General features: G+C 34.4%; 1 protein-coding gene across 5 annotated transcripts in view; it reads left to right on the forward strand.

Moving 5' to 3' along the window:
* Positions 1-17624, forward strand: part of LRRIQ1 (leucine rich repeats and IQ motif containing 1) — a 245779-nt gene that overhangs the window by 225021 nt on the left and 3134 nt on the right. For 4 of the 5 annotated variants that reach the window (XM_021922650.2, XM_021922653.2, XM_021922654.2 and 1 more), the window contains exon 27: positions 1660-3408. The exons of the other annotated variant lie outside the window; for it this stretch is intronic. In XM_021922650.2, coding sequence (XP_021778342.2) covers positions 1660-1805 — 146 coding nt within the window. In that variant the 3' untranslated portion in view covers positions 1806-3408. Of the gene's footprint in view, positions 1-1659; positions 3409-17624 lie in introns of those variants that run through there. 5 annotated transcript variants of the gene reach the window in all.

Genomic DNA, 17624 nt, shown 5'->3' on the forward strand with positions numbered 1-17624 from the left:
TGGAATAAAGGTAAAATATATTCCCTTTATGGAGGTTCATTAACTCCTTTAAATTTGTTTTCCTAATCATAATTTTAAGATTAAAAACTAAAATTCAGTATTCTGTATTTAAAGAGCTTTTAAACGTAAAATGAACGTTTACAATCAATATTCATCATCATGTTGCATCAAATGAAATTACAGACCGATTTCCTCAAATGGCCTAATGTTTGTTGACTCTTCTATTTATTTGGATGTATCTTTTTCAAATATATAAAATTTTAGTTGGAAAAGTATTAATCTCAAAAAACATTCTATTTTTTTCTCTCTCTCTCTCTGTAACCTTACTTTTAAACACGAAAGCATCAAAATGGAGAATCATGTAGCTTCAACCTTTGCCTCAAGCCGGTACTGAGGAAACCCTGGAATGCCTCACTCTGCTGCTTTCCAAACCCTTTCCCCACAGACACAGCCCTGTGCTCTTGCTTAATCCTAACAGGATTTAAAGCAGAGGATCATAATTTTTATTATTTTGTGTTTGTTTATTTTATGTATGTATGTATTTATTTATTTATTTTTGAGACGGAGTTTGGCTCTTGTTGCCCAGGCTGGAGTGCAATGGCGCGATCTCGCCTCACCGCGACCCTCCGCCTCCCGGGTTCAAGCGATTCCCCTGCCTCAGCCTCCCGACTAGCTGGGATTACAGGCATGCGCCACCACGCCCGGCTAATTTTGTATTTTTGATAGAGAGAGGATTTCGCCATGTTGTTCAGGCTGGTCTCGAACTCCTGACCTCAGTTGATCCGCCAGCATTGGTCTCCCAAAGTGCTGGGATTACAGGCGTGAGCCACTGCTCCCGGCCATAATTCTTTAATAGTATTCATGATATGGCATCCTGGGGTCTTACTGAGTAAACATTCTTAATCCACGAACAATTCTTATGACTGTTTTTAACCTCTCAAAGTTTTTTTAATCTAAAAATAATAATTTCTTCCATTTTATAGCACCTGTGTACAAAGCAGTCTCACTGATCTTACTACCGTTTACAACATAATCAGAAAGGCAGTCTTCACAATAATCCTGATGTGCACATATTATTTCTCTCACTTATAAAACTGATGCTCAGAAAGACTGTTACCTGCCCAGAGTCACAAAGGTCTATTTTATGTAACCAGAGTAAAACTCATGAATATCTTGATATTCTAGATCTAATATACTTTCCATTTTACCAAGAACACCTTTTTCTGAAAAAGACCTTCATTCAATGGGACTATTTATAAGACAAATGTTAACATGTTTTATTTATTATAATATAAATATTATAGAAATTTAAACTATGGAAATATAAACAAATATAAATACCTTAAAACTAAGAAGATTTATCTTTTTATAGTTGCGAAATACCAACGATATTTGAATCTGTAGATAGAAGGAAACGATTATATCTATCTAATACTTTTAGTACCCTCTCTCTATTTAACCTAAACACATTTTATACCAATCTTGATTATATGGTATTACTTTGCAAACAAAAATAAGCTTAACAAAGATACTTCTGTTAAACTCCAAGATCGTAGACTTTTGAAATGCATGTTTTTGACTTAAATATATTTCTTACTTTAAAATATAATTTATTTGGTTCATATTAAGTGAAAATGTACATTTAATATCACTGTCTAGGTTGTTCAGTTAAGGGAATACCAATATCGCCAATCATAACAAATACAAGACCTTCTAAAAAAGAACGTATATCATTCCGAGACAATCCTGTACAACTCAGTGGTGGATGGGGAAGTGGCAAAAAGAAGGCGAACATTTTCAACTAATCCTTAAGGCTTCAGCATTCAAAACATGTGGCAAACTGTTTCATGAAGTCTGGATATCTAGTCATGTCACCAATTGGATACAAGGTTTTAGAGTACTATATTTAATTTGGTTTTTATACATATTTAACAAGTTTGTTTTCTAATAGAGTTATCTTTTTTCTCATCTGTAAAATGGAGTTTTGCATTTCTTCCTGTGTTCATGTAAAATGGCCTCCAGAAAATTCTTGAGATACTGTAATGAAATTTGCATATCCAGGTTTTTTACTTTTAATTTTTATGACACATGTATTAAAGATAGCTTTTGTTACCAATAACAAATGTTACTGCTATACATATAAAAGAGAATGTAACTTTCTTACTGATGCTGTTTAATGTAGCAATAATGATTAATATATTAATAAACTTTGTTCTATTAGATTATTGTAATTGAGTATTTCAAAGATAAATTAATACATGGAATAAGTGAAAATGAACAGTGACAAAGGCCTTTATTTTTTTAATTTTAAATTACCTTAAATAGATTAGAGAGTAATGATAAAATGTATATTCAATTTAAATTAGAATAGAAATTTAAGTAATTATCATTTGGATAATTGGATATTTTATCTGTAATGTCAGATGTTTATTACCCTTATTTATAGAGGTAGACGCTAATTTTGGTTCATTAACGTTATTATACTAATTCAAGAAATACTCTATCATTTTAATTTTTCATTAAGTTACTTTAAAATTGTCATTTAAAAGTACTTTTTCAAAGTTCAAATTACCATTTCATAATATTCACCTATTTTCTAAAATTACAGACCCATTTTATTAAAGTCTTACTATTGTGTGATTAATGTTCTACCATATCTCAGTAAATTTAATGTACCAAATGCCGTGTTTACACTTAGTTCTCTTAGATCTGTTACTCTCCTGAGTCTGGGACTTTTTTCATAAAGCTAAATTCATAGTTTTTCAGTTTCCATAGCTGTGTTGCTCAATAATAGCATCCAGTGAACTTTAGTGTCTTTTTGTTTTCCCTATATTTTATTAAAATATTTCATCTAAAGATGATTGAAGAGATGTGGAGATACATGTATTAATTTGTATTCCCCATCTACTTTTGGATCCCTATTGCATTGCAAACCTATCTTTTAACTTGACTGAGATAGAAAAGTTAATGAGACTTGAGCTGTCAATCAATAAAGAAGATGCAGATTCATATGTGTTGTCCTAGAATTTCCACTCCATGTGTAGTTGTTTTATGAACATTCTCTTGTTGTCATCCTTTTACTAACAACACCCACAAACCAACATAATGTAATAAAGGAAAATATTTTATCTTAGCTTGTTGCGAACCCTGAAGGAGACAAGCCACATTAAAGCTGATATTGATGTTGTTTTATGGATTATATACGGAAATCAATGAAGTGGAAAAGCTGGCATGAGAACTGAAATTCTTATGATTAAACTGTTTCATCCCCAAAATAACTTATAGTTTCCTTATTCTGTAACCTGTGTAATTGTTTCATAATATTAACTTTCAGGATGATGAATGGTGCTGATGCTCCTAAATTTGCAGGTAATGATTGATATATGTGTCAATAAAATACTTTCCTAATTATGGTGTCAAATTGGAAGTTTTTTTATACTGTTATTTATTGTGTTCAGCCTTGACATTATTATCTTTAAAAAATTATTTCAATGCTCAAACTTATCATTTTGTAGCACTACTTTATTTGTGTTGATGGAAATAGAAAAGTTAAACTGAAATTTTAAAAATTGGATAAAGCATGAAAGAAATCAAACCAAGAAATATTCTTTCTCCTGTCTCCTTGAGTCAACATTTTAATTAATAATTTGTTTTTAAGATTCAGGGAGGTAAAAATATGAGCCTGTCTCTTCACTTAGTTGGCACTGAATTTTGGACTGACCGTGATGGACTTAGGCAATGTTACTATTCAAACATGTGACACACAATGACTTTTTTTTTTTATTATTGTACTTTAAGTTCTAGGGTACATGTGCATAACGTGCAGGTTTGTTACATATGTATACTTGTGCCATGTTGCTGTGCTGCACCCATAAACTCGTCAGCACCCATCAACTCGTCGTTTACATCAGGTATAACTCCCAATGCAATCCCTCCCCCCTCCCTCCTCCCCATGATAGGCCCCGGTGTTGATGTTCCCCTTCCCGAGTCCAAGTGATCTCATTGTTCAGTTCCCACCTATGACGTATGTTTATTGCGGCACTATTCACAATAGCAAAGACTTAGAATCAACCCAAATGTCCATCAGTGACAGACTGGATTAAGAAAATGTGGCACATATACACCATGGAATACTATGCAGCCATAAAAAAGGATGAGTTTGTGTCCTTTGTAGGGACATGGATGCAGCTGGAAACCATCATTCTTAGCAAACTATCACAGGAACAGAAAACCAAACACCGCATGTTCTCACAATGACTTTTTGTCCTCTCCTGTGCTCTATATCCTACCCCTGACCCCTTCCACATTTAATTCTCACCTTTCTGTAAGTACCCCATCCCAGTGAGGTAACACTTATCGTCACTGCCTTCTAGCTAGTAAGAATAGCAAAATGAATAGCTAATCACAAAAAGCTTAGTAGAAGTTCTAGGTGGGGTTGTTTGGAGATTTCAGAATATTTTTTTTTTAATTTATTTATTATTATTATACTGTAAGTTGTAGGGTACATGTGCATAACATGCAGGTTTGTTACATATGTATACTTGTGCCTTGTTGGTGTGCTGCACCCATCAACTCGTCATTTACATCAGGTATAACTCCCAACGCAATCCCTCCCCCCTCCCCCCTCCCCATGATAGGCCCCAGTGTGTGATGTTCCCCTTCCCGAGTCCAAGTGATCTCATTGTTCAGTTCCCACCTATGAGTGAGAACATGCGGTGTTTGGTTTTCTGTTCTTGTGATAGTTTGCTAAGAATGATGGATTCCAGCTGCATCCATGTCCCTACAAAGGACACAAACTCATCCTTTTTTATGGCTGCATAGTATTCCATGGTGTATATGTGCCACATTTTCTTAATCCAATCTGTCACTGATGGACATTTGGGTTGATTCCAAGTCTTTGCTATACACCAGTAACAGACAAACAGAGAGCCAAATCATGAATGAACTTCCATTCACAATTGCTTCAAAGAGAATCAAATACCTAGGAATCCAACTTACAAGGGATGTAAAGGACCTCTTCAAGGAGAACTACAAACCACTGCTCAGTGAAATAAAAGAGGACACAAACAAATGGAAGAACATTCCATGCTCATGGATAGGAAGAATCAATATCGTGAAAATGGCCATACTGCCCAAGGTAATTTATAGATTCAATGCCATCCCCATCAAGCTACCAATGAGTTTCTTCACAGAATTGGAAAAAACTGCTTTAAAGTTCATATGGAACCAAAAAAGAGCCCGCATCTCCAAGACAATCCTAAGTCAAAAGAACAAAGCTGGAGGCATCACGCTACCTGACTTCAAACTATACTACAAGGCTACAGTAACCAAAACAGCATGGTACTGGTACCAAAACAGAGATATAGACCAATGGAACAGAACAGAGTCCTCAGAAATAATACCACACATCTACAGCCATCTGATCTTTGACAAACCTGAGAAAAACAAGAAATGGGGAAAGGATTCCCTATTTAATAAATGGTGCTGGGAAAATTGGCTAGCCATAAGTAGAAAGCTGAAACTGGATCCTTTCCTTACTCCTTATACGAAAATTAATTCAAGATGGATTAGAGACTTAAATGTTAGACCTAATACCATAAAAATCCTAGAGGAAAACCTAGGTAGTACCATTCAGGACATAGGCATGGGCAAAGACTTCATGTCTAAAACACCAAAAGCAACGGCAGCAAAAGCCAAAATTGACAAATGGGATCTCATTAAACTAAAGAGCTTCTGCACAGCAAAAGAAACTACCATCAGAGTGATTTCAGAATATTTTGATGAAAATCAACTACATTGGTTTATGCAGATAGCCCTGTCCCAAGGTCCAATCCACCAACAATGTATTTGTGTACATAGTATATATAAGAGATCTTATTAGGTGTTTTGGGAAGCATTCCAAATCGTTACTAGATATGGCTCATAATTTCTCCTTTCTTCCTTTTTCCTTCCTTCCTTCTTTTTTTTTTTTTTTTTTTTTTTTTTTTGATGGAACCTTGCTCTCTTGCCCAGGCTGGAGTGCAGTGGTGGAATCTCGGCTCACTGCAACCTCCGCCTCTCTGGTTCAAGTGATACTTGTGCCTCAGCCTTCCTAGTAGCTGGGATTACAGGTGCCCACCACCACAGCTGGCTAATATTTTGTATTTTCAGTAGAGACACGGTTTCACCATGTTGGCCAGGCTGGTCTCGAACTCCTGGCCTCAAGTGGTCCACCCGCTTCGGCCTCCCAAATTGCTGGAATTACAGGCGTGAGCCACCCTGACCAGCCTGGCTTATAATTTCTTATTGTATTCATAAATTAGTTGGAGGGATAGCACTCCTATTTAAAAAAAAGAAGAAGAAGAAAAAAGAATAATATAACAAAAGGCAAAGCATTATTATGAGCACTGCTGCACCTTAGATGCAAAAGAGAGAATGCACCAACATTCTTGGACATTAGGTTGAGTTTTTCTTTCTTGGGGAAAACAAGGGACAGCACATTTCAACTAGAAAGACTATCTTGTAAGGCATAGTAGGTATTAAAAGGTTTCTGAAATTTGAATTTCAAATGAACAATAAATAGCAGCTTTTAAGAAATCTTTGTCTACTTTTAAATCCTTGCAACAGTAATATAATAAGCTTTAGTTCTTGTATTTCCTGAGCGTACTGTTTAGCTATTTAATTAGTCATTTCCATGATTTTTCTCCTTATTAGTAATTTTCTCATTTTTTTCTCATGTTTCTCCAAATCTGTGTAATATTGATATGAAGTTTAGAAAAATAACGTTAAACATTTATGATATATTTTGATTATATTTTACTCTAGTATGCTATAATAAAAGTAGCTGTAATAAATTTTATAAGAAAGAGAAATATAGTGATGTCCTTAAAGAAGTATTCATTATTATTTATTGTGTAACTAATTATTCATCATCTGGATTTATGGCTTTTATGACTGCACGGAGACTAAAGTGAGTTATAATTAATATATTTTAATTTAGAGGAAGAAGACCCCTAAGGAGTCTACAGGATTGCAGTTGTCAAATCTAATTTCTAAGTAGTCACTAATATGAGATGTAATTCTATTGTTCTTTTCAGTATACAATGAAATCTGTTATCTGCCATGATGTTTTTGCTTACCTAGATGGAGTTGTTTTTGCTCTAATTATTGTGAAATTCAGAGAAAGGCCCTTAGTGAGCACTGAAAGAACTGTAATCTAGGTCTATGCTGTGCAACACATTAGCCACTAGACAATTGTGATTAGGATGTACTTAAAATATGGCTAATCTCAGCTGAGATAAAGTCTAAGTGTCAAATTCATATCAGATTTCAGAGATTTCATATAAAAATATAGAATTGCCCAATAATGTTATATTAATTAAAATAATAGTATCTTGTTTCTTTTATTTTTTTCAATGTAAGTATTTAAAAATTTAAATTATATGTACAGTTAACATATTTCTGTTGGACGACCCTAACCTTGAAGCTGTTGTGTAAAATAATATAGAAAGGGTGTTTTATGCAGAAAATAATTGGTAAGATATTAGGAGACTCAGAGGTGACACAAAACAGGGCACACAAATCCTAGTTTATAAAACAAGAGACCTTAGATTCTGCTAAACATAGTGAATATTATGAAATAAAAAGTGGAAATAAACCTCGATTGTGGTTCTAGACTTTTAAGTGGCATAATTGAATTTAACCCTTCATTTCCTGTACTTATTTTTTTTTAATCAAAGACCATCTTACAAACTCAGGATAAAGTCTTTTATGTTATTTGGATACTTGTTGTAAGAAATAGGATTAGCACCTGACTTGTAATCTATTTCATATCAGGTTTTACATAGATATAATTTTTAATTATTCAAATAGCACAGTTTGTACTGTGATATGGATGGATTCTTGTAATGAGAGCCATATTATATTTGACATCCTGTTGGATCATAAATCCAGTTTTAATCTAAAAGACACAAAATATAAGAGCCAATAGCAGTCTCATAAGTGAATATATTTGAATGACAAAAACAAGTATAATGCATTTATAACTTCCAAGAATCATATGATTATGCTTTATGTGGCACTTCCTGATAACCACTCACACTTCCTTTTCAAATATGCAGATCATTTACATTACTGGGAAACAGAATTTTACCCAAACCAAAAGTTAAACTGAAATGCTTCATGTGACTTCTCTGTAACTCACCTCCCTGTCAGCACTTCAGGGCAAGGGAGCAAGTAAGTTTCGAGAGCCCTCTCTAATGGATCTGGAATAGCCACCGGTAGGAAAGGATCAGAAGGTTTCCTTAGATTTCAATACAGAAGAATGCATAAGGAAGCATGGAAGAGTGTCACAACTGCCGATGTCTGCTGTAGCAATGGGAGGTTAGAGTGAGAACTTACTTGACTTGCTAGTCGTCTTTGCTGTAAGGCAACAGCAAGCCAAGGTGCTACAGGAAGATTCTTTCAAGCTCTTGAGAAAAGTGAACCAGTTCAATTAAAAATGCAACAGGAAAAGTTCTCCTTACATTTCATGGTTGTATTTGACATTAGTGACGAATATAATCTGCATAACATTCCTACATTTTAGGAGATGTTGTTATAACCACATTTATATTGCAAGAGCAGAGGTGAGAAAGCACTTCAAATTCATAATTTCCTTATGGAGGCCTGAATGCAGCTGCCAGTGATAACCAGATGAGTAAATATAAAACTATTTTTTAAAACAAATATGTCTGAAATGTAGTTTTCTCCCACAAATGCTATAATAGAAACTTTCAAACTATTTTTATGATCTCCAAGGGATTGATCTAGCTCAGCATTGTACAATATAAGTATAATGTGAGCCACATATATAATTTTACATTTTTAAGTCACATTAGAAATGTAAAAATAAATTGGTAAAATTAATTTAGTACTGTATTTCATTTGATCTAATATATCCAACAGATACCTTTTATTTAATGGAATTAGAGGACATTATCTTATAGGAGAAAATTTTAACTATATTAGCCCCTAAAATTACATGTCTTAATGAAAACAAAAATGCATAAAAATAAAGTAATTTTAGATTAACATATATAAGTATGTAGCTATTAGTAAATGTTAATACATACTACAAATCAAATGATAAATGCTAAATTAATACTTTAAACTTTCATATGGATGTGAGGTTTTCTCTCAAAGTTATTGGATTCAAGAGTTCTCTACCAACGTTCATGTATCAGTAGAAAATTACAAGGAGACTTGGTAAGGGTGAATCTCTCTCCCATCTTTCTCCACATTATTCAGATTTGATCCAACAATGGATTTTCTATTAACTTCGAAATAAAACCAGTGCTTGGAATAACTCAGTGTGATACATAGACAAAGTAAGAAATCAGCACAACAATTTTGTTCTGCTAAGTACATATTTTGGTGTGAGACATATGGAAGAAAGTAAAAGGAACTTTTTTTTTTTTTTTGTAATCTGATTGTGTTGTGTTCTAATCCTTGCTCTGATGGGCATCTTGAACAAGTGACAAACTTTCTGAGCCTGTTTCCTTACCATTAAGTTCAGACTGATGTATAACTCATAGGGTCAAGTGACAAAGTATAATGAGAAGCCCCTGGCCTAGTATCTTGATTTTCATAAACATTCAGCAAATACCAACTTGACACAGTAAACCTTTCCAGAACAATATTCCAAAATTAAACCAAAAATACTCTAGCAGATTAAAATTGGATCAATTCGACATACCATATTTAGGAAATATTTCCATGAAATGATGGGAAATTTAAAAAAAAAAAAAAAAACTTTGAGAACTGATTCCTCTAGATTTGTCCTGAAATAGAAGTAGAACTCAATGTTTTAAATACATCAGTCTTAAGCCTCTTCCATTGTAAGTATGTAGAATCTTTGGAAATGTAAAAGGTATAAATTTCTAATAGCATGTTAACTTATTTTTTCACATGGGCAAGTAGAAGACACATTTCTAGAAAACAGGTGGGAATGTCAACACCAGTACTCTTTACGCAATGCACTATACTCCAAAATACACCCAGAAAATGTTTCTACTACCAGGGTCCAAAGGTGGATGCCAGATAATTGATTAGACTGACTTGTATTCTCTGTAAAATAAATTGGTAAAGTAATTTAATAATATTATTTTATTTAATATATTCAACATATACCTTTTATTAAATAGAATTATGAGGACATTGTCCTACAGGATAAAATTTTAGCTGTATTAGCACCTAAAATTATATGTCCTAAAGAAAACTAAAATACATAAAATAAGGTGGTTTTAGATTATTAACATCTGTAAGTATGTAGCTACTTTTTCATCCCTTTCCCTTTAAGGGAAATATTGGCTAGTTGTCTTTTTAGGGAGACAAAAAGAAAGATATCCACCACTGTGTTTTGTTTTGTTCTTAATCTTATTCAGTGTTTAAACTGTGCAATTGTATCTTCTATTGAGAATAAAAACCTTTTTTGTTTTATTACCTTCATAAACTATTTTTAAAATATTGACCTAGATCCAATAAACAACACTGAAAGGAACTTATAGTTTAGTATCCTAAAGGAGATTTTAAAAATGTTTTGGAGATAGGAAGGATTGGTTTCAAATAATAATGGACAGGGAGCAGGTGTTTCCAGATTCTATTTAACTGATCTTGAAGGATGAATTAATGAAAGCATTTTAAGTGAAGAACACAGACTAAATAAATACCTAGAGACAGATCACAATAATGTATCCAGGGAATAGATAGTAGAACAAACCAAGGACTGGATTATTAGATAGAACTGAGGTAGCTTGGTGAGAGAGACCAGAAGTTAGTGGGAAATGTGAGTGGGAAACAGGATTGGATCAACTACCCTGATACCTGTCCAATCTATAGGCTTCAGGTTATTTGTATAATCTCCAGGTGGAAAACTGCTATGTGATGGTTTTCAAAATAGGAAGGCAATAGTACTCTCAGATAATGTTAATTCCAACAATTTTTGGTATATTTTGAAATAAAATTAGACATGGTTAGGGGAAATAGTAATTTAATTCAAATATGAAGAGATAACAATCAAGTTACCTACACTGAAATCTGTACTTATTGGGTATATCAATTTATTAGTATTAGTAAGTGGAAGAAAACTTGATCTACAGAGGTATTGGCCTTTCATTCTGTTGATAGTTGATTTCACTTGTGCTGATGCCTCTTAAATTTGAGTGAAGCTGCTTCCAAGTATAGACATTGGTAGAACCATTTGTAAATACTTTCCTCACAAGGATATTGATATAGACAGTGATTTCCTGAACAAGCTAACCTACTCAAGGGATTGAGTTCCTTGAGGGCTTCAGGAGCACTATGATGAGTCCTCTAAGTCTAGTATTGGCTGGAAAAAGCTAGAATTTCTAAGATTATTTATCTGGAATACATTAGAATCAAAGAATTGGAATGCCTTTCTATCTTAGACAGCTCGGGCTCCTGTTACAGAGTACCATAGACTTGGTGACTTAAATAACAACTATTGATTTTTCACAGTTCTGGAGGCTGGAATTCTGAGATCAGGGTGTCAGTATTCGGGGGTTCTTGATTAGGGCCTTCCTCTTGGTTAAAGAAAGCCATCGTCTTACTGTATCTTCACGTATCTGGGAGAAAGATCTTGTATCTCTTCATCCCCTTTCAAGTGGGTTAATCCCATCATGAGGACCCCACCTTCATGACCTAATCTAACCTTATTACCTTCTAAAGGCCCCATCTCCAAGTACCATCACATGGAGGATTAGAGTTTCAACATAATGAATTTTGGAGGAACACATCCACTCATAGCAGCATCTTAGAGACCATATAGTTTGATAAGAATTGTATTTCTAATAAACTTTTAAAAACACATTAAAATACATAGTCTTACAATTGGAATATTTTAACAGAGAAACTGAGACTTTAAAAGGTAACTGTCCTTGTTTTAGGTTATACAGATTATTAATGGCAGAGTTAGGAGTAGGACCCCCATCTCCTGAGTCACAAAAATCATGGAAAATTTATGTTAGAGGCAATACCTATGTTTATAACCTAACCGAATAATAGTTTGGGGTAAACACACTTACCTTAATGCAGTACACACACCTCAGGACTTAGCAACTTCATAGAGATTTCTTTCTCATGTGTGATCCATTTTCTTTCCATCTTCTAACAATCATAATTATATGCTTCATATTCTTAATGTAAATAGTTGAATCTGTTTCTGCTTTTTAAGTCACTTTTCCTTGCATAGCACCATTTGTTAATTATTTTTTCTATGTCCATAATCCTTAGTAAATGATTTCACAATGTGAATTTTAAAATATATAACAGCAGCAAACACATAATGCTTATTTTATGACCAGGCACTGTTCTAAATGCTTTAGATACATTAACTTTCTTTATATTAACTCCTACCCTTGGAAATAAACAGCCTTCATTTGATAGAAGATTACACTGAATCAGAATCTCAGTATCCCACAGCCAGTGAGTGGTAGAGCTGGACGTAACCCCAGTGAGTCTGAATCTAGTCTCTACATTATTACATTTTTGGTGTTATAGATGAAATAGATATGCATAAATACACATTATGATACAAGTGTGTAACCAGTTAGCCAAACTTGCTCATCTGTATAATGAAAACATAGGCTAGAATGATACAATAGTTACTCGACAGAAGACACTCCTTTTCTAAGTTTAGTCTTTAATTTCAGCTTACGGCAAAATATAAGAAGTTATTTTCTTATCCTTAGAGAAAATTAATCCGGATTTTAAAAAGTAGTACTATAACATATTTGTGAACAAACTTCAGAATATAAACTATTGTGAGCATTAAAGATGTCATTTGGAAGTTTTGATTTGAAAGAGACTTGCATGACAGGTTTAACCCTGTAACATACCTTGTTCAGTGCAACTGAATGTGCAATTTTGAGAATCAGCCACTTTAGTTACAGGGAATTTTCATTGTTAGAAAGTTAGTCTTTTACATGAAAAAAAAAAAATTCTAACTCAAGTCAATCAACTTAGTTCCACCACTGGGGCAAAACTGAATGAATTTAATCACTCTTTCTAATGTCGTAGCTAAAATTCACTAACCCTTACAACCATTCTTTAATATGATATGGTTTACAAATCCTTTTTGCATCAGCCACACTACACAAAATAGCTTCATATTATTATTCTTTCTCTATAAAAATAGTTTCCAGAGCTCTTTTTAATTCTCCAGATTTCTTCATATTTCAATGTATTTTGAAGATCTGGTCTTCCTTGATGTGTGACTGTTTCATTTCTATTAATGTAATATAAGCTAATTTTTTTTAGCTTCCTTAGCAACTAAGTCATGCTGTAGACTCAAAAGTACCCTCAGAACTTTATTGTTGGAACCCCATAAGCTTTGTTTCTCTTCTCTATATTTTTTAACTTTAATTTGCAATTTTGAGTTTGCGTCCATTAATTTAATCCTATCATTCTACCTTTGCCCAAAATATCTGCATCGCAATTGTTGTGTATTCTAAAGATTTAGCTGGCCATCCTAAGAATCCATAAATTGTAAAACATAGTAAGTATAAAATATCTATATTTAAGTTTTTGGTGAAAATATTGAAAAAAGTTACACCTTTAATGGATGATACCTGAATAATTTTTTTTTTAAGTGATTTACGGGATTCCATGGTGTTCACCTCTAGAACTAGTTGCATGATGTACCATAGAGACACTTTTATATCCTATATGGTTTGCCTCAACTATGATCCAGTAGTTAGAGATGCCCAAAGAAGCTAATATATCTTAAATGAAACAGTACATATAGATCTAACTTTATTTCATAAAAGCAAAAATTAGTAAAAGTTATTTAATTTATTTTGCCAAGATTTATATTTCTTTTTAAATTTTAAGCCGAATATTCAAAGTTTTATTAACCTAAGAAACAATGCAAGATTGAAGGGCATTTCTACTGGAAACAGATAAATTGGGTATTTAGATTTTGCTTAATTCAACTGAATTCAATTATTAAGCAATTCCTAATGTGGCAAAAGAGTGGCTGTATACCTCTCCCCAAAAGTAGCATATATGAATCAAATACAGTGTAAAATAAAAAATTTCAAGAACATTAATCAGAAGTGAACCCAAAACAAGTCCTTTTTAAAATTAAAGTGTTTTTTAAATACTTATTTTATAGTAATTTTAATACTGCAAAAAGTGTTTGAAACCTCATAAAGAAGTGGAAATAAATGTATTCTTTAAAGACCTTTTTTTATTTTTGGAATCTTAAAAATACTTATTTAGTAGAATGGCAGTAAACATTTTAATTGCCTATTATATTTGAACTGTATTAATAAATTGTGAGTTCATGAATCTTTGTGAACTGAGAGAGCAAATATGAAGGTAAGAAAGTGTTTAATTTTTTTAGGATTGTATAACAAGGGTCCATTTGGGGGCATCTGATGTTGGAAACTGAAAGATGATGTAATCCCATGAGGTCTCTGAGACTTTTCAACAGAGGTCTTCGGATGCCCAGGGCGCCACCCTGCTATAGGTAATGAGTCAACTTGGTTTAATAAAAAGGTCATTAAAAAAATCCAGTAAGGGTTAAGAAATTTTTACTGTGGAACAAGATCTTAAGAAGAGACATTACCGTGACCTGGCATTGAAAATATTGGCAGTCAGGCTGAAACCTGGCATTTTTTTTTTTTTTTTTTCCCATCGGGGGAGTCGATCATTACTTGTTGAGGACAGGTAGTTAAGAGTGAGGTATGAGTTACTTTTGGGCGCTCTCCCCTCGCCCGTTTGTCCCCCCACGTTTGTGTGCAGGCGTGCTCTTTGTACTGTCAGAGAGTTGCGTGTCTCTTGACTAAACTCCTCTAAATCTGCCGCATTTTGTGATATGGATTAATTCTGATTGCCAACACGTGAAACAAAAAGGACACTGTCCTTACCAAGGGACGGCTAGATGATCCATTTGCCAACATCAATATTTGGATGGAAAGCTTAAAATATGCTGTTTTTCCAAGAGTTAAACTTTAAAGGAGGAAAAGCACCACTGATGAAATATTAGCATCAAATCGGTTAACCACTAACTCCTTTCCATTTTCGTCGTCGAGGCTTTTTTAAGTTTGCATGAGAAACGAAACTTCATTCTCTTTGCTCAGAATAGAGACTCCTCCACCTATGCCCGTTTAACCACAGAGTCGTTCCTGATTGTAATGGACTTCTCCCACTGCGTTGAAGTGGAGACCCGGCCCTCATTCCAGACGTCCCGCACTGCAGTCGCTCATGGCTCCCTCCAGGCCGGGAGCCAGGAGGGTGGTCCTTCACCGAGGTGCGCAGCAAGTGGCGGTCCATCCATGCAATGGGGCGCACCAATCTGCCTCCAAAAATTTGCTGCGCACACAACCTTTCCACAGTTCCTGATCAGAAAGGGCTAACGAGATGTCTGTCTACAGCTGTCGCTGGGCGAGGGCGCAGGCTTTGGGAAGTGGTTCAGCGCGAGCAAGGACACCGCTTGCAGCCCTCGGTCCTGCACCCCTAGGAGGGGCGTCCCACAAGCTCGGCTTCCCTTCTGCGAGCCACAGAGAGCTTTTTGTTCCGAAATTCTCATTGCGACAGATAGCATGTTAAAACTCATCAAAATTCACATCAGGAATCTGTGTTGCTGGGGATAGGCAAGACAGGTTGGGAGGAAAAAAGGAGTGAATATTAATCTTCACCTTTCTCTAAAGTTCTTTGATGATTTTCGAAATAAAGGAGCTGGCGCTCTCTCCTCCCTCTTTTTTTTTCTCTGAATAATCCTTGATGTAATAAATGTGTTTGTGTTTTTCCTCTTTCTGTTGAACTTATAAAACACCATGACAAAGAGGATAAGCTAGATTTCGAGACGTTTTCACGCCCACAATGAGATTCATTCTAAGCTCACCACCTTGGGATCTAAACCCGGGCCTCTTGTCCTGAGATAAAAGATATCAGTGGGCATGGAAGTGGCACAGTAGGTGGGGAACTTATGGGAGGCCAATCTACTTCACTCCTTGTACTCGCTTCGATTTTGTATATTGGCTATACTCTGAGGGTCGGGTTTGATTAATGACCACGAACTTCACATTTACGTTGTATAATTCCAGTCCAAAGGAGAAATATCCATCATTTTGTCGCAGCTATCTTTACTGAGATTTTTCTTTAAGGAAGTCTTTACCTGAAATGGGAAATCTCAAGGAGTGAAAATGCACGCACATCTTTTTGAAAATAAGCAGCCCTGTCTTTCAGACATATCTAGTAACTCAGCAGGAAAAAAAAAAAATGTATTTAAATATATCGAATAGAAGTTTAACAGTTCACTTATCAAACAAAATAGTGGAAAAACGTTTTAGAGACGTGATTAATAGTTTGCTGGTGAAATACCAGTCTATGAATTGAATACAGTTCAACTTATGTACTTCTATATGTGTCATAGAGGAAGTCTAACGTTAACGGTCTTTATTATATTCAGAACTTCCTGAAAAAATGACGACAGCCATAGAAAGAAATAGAGGTGACTAGATTATTACAGATGAATTATTTTAAAGTTTGGATTAAAATACATTTTTTATAGTAAAAGCAAACAATGTCTATAGTAATGGGTACACATACGCTAGATAAATCAAGATATTTGCACCAAGGGCAAAGAGTCATACTGTATTTTTACATTTAAATTGGATCCTTTAGGAGAACAGAAGTTTACTTCTCTTTTAAGAAAAGGCAACTGTGTGAAAAACTATTATTGAAACACATTGATATTCAGAAACAAACATCACTTTTTGAAAAGCCGGAAGTTTATGAAACACCAAAATCTTTAATATAATTATTACAATCAGTGTAAAAATTTAATTCATTATACTGGACAGCTTTGCAGCAGCCTACTTTAAAGACTTATAAGATCGATTAACATCTAATTGTTTTTTTAAAGGCAGAAACTTCAAAAATGTCACAAAGTTACACTTTAGTCTGTAGGTGTGTTTTCTGGAGTAGATGATGGTGGATTGGGCATATATTTTAAAGAAAAGCCTACATATTTATTTGTGTGTGCATATATTTTTATTTTGATGAAAACCTCTTGAGCTGCTTTGCTGCAAAATATATTTCAGTATCTGTTATGTCTGCAGAGCTGTGGGAAGGCTGAAGATGAAGGCAGGGAAGGAAAACAGCAGCAGAGCACACACAAACACGAGGCCACCTGGCATCTTGCCAGGCTACATGACATTCAATTATTTTAGTACTTTTTCATGAAAGTTTCTCTCCACCAGCTCCTCCCCTCTTCAGACCATTGCTCTTCTACATTTGGCATAGTTCGCCTGATTCAGCACATATTTTTTTTCTTGCTCTACTTATAAGCCTCAAACTCTCACTGCAAAAATGAAATCCTGTCTTGACATTCCCACTATTTGTATGTAAGTGTGACATTTCTCTCAGTAAGTTGAAATCGGAAGAAACTAGAGTGGTCTATACATTTATTCTACAGCTGCTTTAATGCTGCATATGTAAATATTTTTTTCATTTCCCAAAACATATTCACAAAGGGAAGATAGGCATTAAAAGCAGCTTTTAGTCTGTGAGGTTTCTTTTTTCTTTTTCAGTAAAATGAGTCAAGGTGCCTTAATCTGCGAATCATTTATCTGAATTTT

This window comes from Papio anubis, chromosome 9 (assembly GCF_008728515.1).
Source record: "Papio anubis isolate 15944 chromosome 9, Panubis1.0, whole genome shotgun sequence".
NCBI classification, from domain to species: domain Eukaryota; kingdom Metazoa; phylum Chordata; class Mammalia; order Primates; family Cercopithecidae; genus Papio; species Papio anubis.